The sequence below is a fragment of the Nicotiana attenuata genome, chromosome 10 (assembly GCF_001879085.1).
Source record: "Nicotiana attenuata strain UT chromosome 10, NIATTr2, whole genome shotgun sequence".
Taxonomy (NCBI): Eukaryota; Viridiplantae; Streptophyta; class Magnoliopsida; order Solanales; family Solanaceae; genus Nicotiana; species Nicotiana attenuata.
Window position 1 is genome coordinate 18,214,541 of NC_031998.1, and position 5,770 is coordinate 18,220,310.

The 5,770-nt window shown below is 35.7% G+C and overlaps 1 protein-coding gene across 1 annotated transcript; it reads left to right on the forward strand.

The window, feature by feature from the left end:
- LOC109233091 (polygalacturonase inhibitor 2-like) lies at window positions 1,088–2,443 on the forward strand. Its single transcript, XM_019398849.1, has one exon. The coding sequence runs from the start codon at window positions 1,226–1,228 to the stop codon at window positions 2,252–2,254; it is 1,029 nt and encodes a 342-aa protein (XP_019254394.1). The 5' UTR covers window positions 1,088–1,225; the 3' UTR covers window positions 2,255–2,443.

Here is a 5,770-nt window from a genome sequence, read left to right on the forward strand (position 1 = left end):
ATACGGAAAGATTGCAAATTTGATAAGGAGAAGGACTTCTTACTTGAAGAGAACTCTATCCAAGATAAGGAATGAGTTAGAAGTTGAAGATAGCTACAACTCGCCTTCCACCAAGGAAGAGTAAAGCATTAGAACTGTAGTTAATCCTTAATCTACTAACTCTACAAATATCAAACGTTTTATCTTTTACAGGTGACGAACAAACGCTAAAGCTAAGCAAGAATTGAGAGCAAAATAGCAACGCATTTTGCAAGCAATTCTTCTGTTTCAAGAGTGCGAACCTGAAGCTATATGAACTAGATAGAATAACCAATTCCATGTGTCTGTCTTTTATTGTAGTTCAATTGTAGTAGGTGTCTTTTGAGTTGTACCTTTCAGCTTTTCTTAGAAGTATTTGTACTAGGTACTTGAGTTGTATTATTCAAGTTAAAGTTAACTTGAAGCAGTCGCAACAGCCTGTGGCTTGTTGCTACAAGGGTTAGAGTTTAATCCTTAGATTCGCAAGAGGTTTGTAAACATTGTTGTTTGACTCAGAGATGTAGTGAAGTTTTGGTAATCTTACTGGGTAATAGGTCGTGGTTTTTTCACCTTTTGAGTCGGGGGTTTTAATGTAAAAATACTTGTGTTCTTTACTTTCTGCATTATTTATTCCGCAACAGTAGATTAAGGAATACATAAAAGAACCAGGTTCTTCTATAATCCAATGCACGTAAAAATTGGATACCACACAATTTAGCCCCGCTTGCGTAGTATTGAAATATAAAACATCAGTAAAGAGTTTTTATTTGACTAAGATGCCTTTGGATTTGCAGGAAGTTGCCATCTGGTTCGTGGAAACTTCTATTAAAATAATACGATTGAAATCTTTTATATTCCCGAAATGTGCACGTTTTAATGCAAATTGGAATAAATTAATAGTAATATTAAGGATGGACAAAACTATCAAATCGTATTTTACTTGCATTTACAAGCAGTAGTTTAAAAGAATGATTACAAGAAAATCCAAATAAGGACGGTAAGCATACTATCATAAATCACAGCGAAAATCAATAATGATAAAGCAAAAGGTGAAGGTAGATCTATGAAATTATCCCACTATCATTTTATTACTGCAATAGAGGACAATAATTCGTTATTGAGAGGGATAGCCAAAACTACAACACTACAAATCAAGAATATTAGATATTCCTATAAATACTATCACCAGACCCTCACAATTTCACATATGATTTCATGCTTCGTATATAAAATGAAAACCTCTGTAGTTTCCCTTCTTTATTTTTCTCTCTTCTTCCTCTCTCAATTCTCCACGTCTCTCTCTGAAAGGTGCCATCCAAATGACAAAAAAGCCCTCCTAGAAATCAAGAAAGGTCTAGGCAATCCCTATGACTTGATCACATGGGATCCAAAAACCGATTGTTGTACTGATTGGGCTGAAGTCACTCTCTCATGTGATGACAAAAACAATCGTGTTACTTCCCTAAACCTCTTTAAAATTGAAGACGTCGGCTACCTCTCGCCCGCGTTCGGAGACTTGCCGTACCTCCAAAGTTTGGACATCAATAATGTGCGCAATCTCTCAGGTCCAATTCCGCCCGCAATTGCCAAACTCTCAAACCTCACATTCTTAAGAATTAGTCAAACAAACATTTCAGGACCTGTCCCTGGATTTCTTAGTAAGTTGAAAAAAATAACATACATCAACTTGTCATACAATAAGCTCGCTGGTACTATCCCTCCTTCACTTTCTCAACTGTCAAATCTCGAGTTCCTACGTTTAGACAGGAACAAACTTACTGGACCAATCCCAGAATCCTTCGGCAACTTTGCTGGAAAACTCACGTATCTTTACCTTGGCCACAACCAATTAACCGGGTCTGTGCCTAAATCTTTTGGTGGTTGGAGTTTTCAGACAATTGACTTGTCTAGAAACATGCTTGAAGGGGATATTTCTTTCTTGTTTGGCAAAGATAAGACAACTTTTGAAATGCTTTTAGATCATAATAAGTTTGCATTCGACTTCTCGAAGGTAAAGTTTGGGAAAAGATTATGGAGGTTGGACTTGAACCATAATAAAATTTATGGGAATCTTCCAGCAGCTATAACGAAACAACCATGGCAGCTCTTCAACGTGAGTTATAACAGGCTTTGTGGGAAGATTCCACAAGGTGGGGAAATAAAGAGTTTTGATATTTATGTTTATCTCCACAACAAATGCTTGTGTGACTCTCCATTGCCACCATGTAAATCGTGATTATTTGGTCTGTCATTTCTTTTGAGAAATAAGAGTGGATAGTCTACTCCGTGTTTTTGTGGTCCTATATCTATTTATGTATTTCAACCTTTCTCCTTTTACGTCAATAGGCCAGCAAACTTAAGATGAGGCTGCCAAATAAGTCAAAATGTGATTTATGAATGACAAAGTTCTTTGTGTTTTAATTTATGTGATGCAATTTTCTTTTTAGTCATTTTAGAAAGAGTGATATTATTTATATTATAAAATAATTGAAACATAAATTTTTTTTCACCCGTAATAAAAAAATCATACAAATATTTATGGTTCATTAGATCATAAGTTTCAAAAATACTTCTTTCTTTCTTAAAATCCACAAAAAAATCATCACATACATTGGGCCGGAGGAAGTATACCTTTACTTCATTAATGTGGAAATTTCTAAATTTTACAAGCCGGGCGCTTTAGTTTACGTAATATCAATTGCCAAGTACTCCCTCCGATTCAAAAAGAGTATTTACTTAGCTATTTTCACACTCCTTAAAAAAATACTACTTCCTAGATAAAAATAATTGACTAAATTATCCCTAATTAAATATGTAATGGGATTTGGTCCATAATTTTTCGCTGGCCATAGAGATTCCTTCAATATTTACATCCACACGGGTCTTCGAAATAGAAGAAGAATCACGCAATCCCCGTGAAGTTGAGATTTTTGAAAGAATTAAAGTTTTACAGAAAAGTGCGACTATGCGGTCGAGAATGCGGTCGCATATCAGGTATGCGAACTGCATAGTCGCCGCAAAGTGATTCAGTGTGTCGGTCAAATTTGAGGTCAACTATGCGATCGCATAACCTATATGCGGACCGCATAGTCGTCGCATAATTTTCTTGGAATTTTGTAAAGGGCGGTTCTGCGGTGCATTATGCGACCGCCGGAACCCGAGAGGCCTTTAATTCTTTATTTGATAGTCTTGGACAATTCATTTGGCTGTGTATTAGATCAACATGACATCACTGGCAGGAAGGATCAAGCCATCTATTATCTCAGCAAGAAGTTCACTTGACACTTAACAAGGGCAAATTTACAAAATAAGGTTGATTCTTTCTTGATTTGGCAAGTGAATACTCTTTTTGAACCTAGAATAAAAAGCTAAGTGGATACTGTATTTGAACCGAAAGCAGTATATTTTTTGAGGTTAAAAAAAAACTTTTTCACTGCGTTATTTTCTTTATGGTATCTAGAGAGATAATATTAGACCAACTTGTCCCATGCAGGTATAAAATGCCAACACGAACGTTTATCACGTTTACGAGTTTCATCTACTAAGGTAACTATTTTATATTTAAACTCTACGGTATCCATTAGAATATAGATGCACTTTGAAACAAACCAAATGGCAACCAAACTAACTGTTTATATTATTTCATTGCATGAAATGATAAACAATTGACAATTGTAATGAAACAATAAAAGGATAGCTGAACGATAATAGAGAGGAATGAGAAGATAGAAATACACCATAGAAGAAGGGAATAAATCAGAACTCAGAGAAAAAGGGATCAAGGAATATAGATACTTCATAACAGTTCGCATAAATTGGTATTTTTAGAAAATTTTACCTCTTATAGCAAAGATATACATCCCATTTATTATAAATCAAAATTATTTTAAATTATTAAATACTTCCTGTGGCTGCTGACTTATGACAGACTGCCCACTACAAAGCACCTGCAAAACAGGGGGATCAATCTGAATCCCAAGTGTTTCTTCTGTAACAAAGAGGATGAATCGATTGAGCATGTCATAGTCAGCTGTGAGAATGCCAAGCTATTTTGGGATAACCTATCCTACATAAGCTTAAATAACCTTAGACTCAACACCATACTGAATAAATAGAACAACTGGGGATGCACCAATAATACAATCCACGACCAAAAATTCAACTCACTCCTTAAATGGGGAGAGTTTATCCTTTTCTGCCTATAGGAGATTTGGCTAACCAGAAACAACAATTGCTCCAATGGAAAGAGAGAGTCTGTCTCCTCTAAAAATTCCATAGCTAAAGCTGTTGAGTTCATCCGTGTGGCTGGGGAAAGCACCGACATCACTATCAATGTCCTATATGTCAAGTGGCATCCTTGAAGGAGAGGCCACGATAAACTCAACACTGATGGACAACTCTTCAAAATGGCCTTATATCACTACTAGAAATCCGGTAAATACCGACCAAAATAACCGACCAACTTTGGTCGGTTATGGTCAATTACCGATCAAAATACGACCAAATACGCTTGGACGATATTTTGATGGTCGTTTTAATATACCGACCAAAGTTGGTCGGAAATTACCGACCAACGTTGGTCGGTAAATTAAATTCAAAAAAAAATATTGCAAAATAAAACCGACCAAAGTTGGTCGGTATTTTAATTATGTAATCAAAAGATTCACCGTCTGGGAATAGAACCGGGGTGTGTACTGTGGCAGGATACTATTCTACCACTAGACCATTGGTGCATTTTGTTTTAAGATTGTCTTTTTTTTTTATTTATACTCCTTAATTGTATTTTCGCACGAAAATAACGGACCAAAGTTGGTCGATTTTATTAAATAATAAAATTACCGACCAAAGTTGGTCGGTTTTTAAAATGACAGGCCGAATTTACCGACCAAAGTTGGTCGGTTTTTTTAATATTAATTTTTATTTATTTTAATTGCAAAAACCGACCAAAGTTGATCGGTTTCTTGAAAAATAAATTTCGCGGGACTCAAAAATAGTTTCCTGCTTTTTTGCGCCAAAGAAAACTGACCAAAGTTGGTCGGTTCGTTAAAAAAAAAAAAATTAAAAATTAAAATATTTTGAAAAACCGACCAACTTTGGTCGTTATTTGGCCGGTTTTTTTACCGACTAAAGTTGGTCGGTTTTTGCCGAATTTCTAGTAGTGTTATAGGGAGCAGAAGGAGTAATCCGAACATCAATGGGGATTAGGTGTTGGGATTTATGGGGAAAATAAATTGTACCAACACTCTTCACTCTGAACTAATAGCTCTAATGCAGGGACTAAAATGGCAGTATCGAACAACTTCACGTCCTTGGAGGTTAACACATACTCAACAGAGGTAATACACAGTATCAATAAAGGTAATCTAATTTATGAGACTATTGTATGTAAATGCAGGTCACTCCTAGGAGCACTGGGGCATCCACCGGTAAACATAGCTACAAAGAAACCAATAGGGTGGCGGACAAACTGGCCAAGGAAGTAAGCAAGGTAAATGAAGGAAGAACAAATTTTTTGATAGTTCCTCCGGTGTTTGCCAACGAAACAATATAGGCAGACATTCTAAGAACTATTTCTAAAAGAAAAATAAGGGATTGTAATATTAATTATAATGTAGCAATAAACTATAATCTTTTTGTGGAGGCTGAGGCCTCCCGAAATGTTGCTGTTTAACAAACAGCCAAGCAGTAAGTTAAAAATAAAAAAATACCACTACGTTTATTTTATCCTTTCTAACATGGAGGATGAGTCTGA

What these genes read in the sequence shown, in the direction of transcription:
- LOC109233091 (XM_019398849.1), top strand. Translation starts at nt 1,226, where the DNA reads ATGATTTCATGCTTCGTATATAAAATGAAAACCTCTGTAGTTTCCCTT.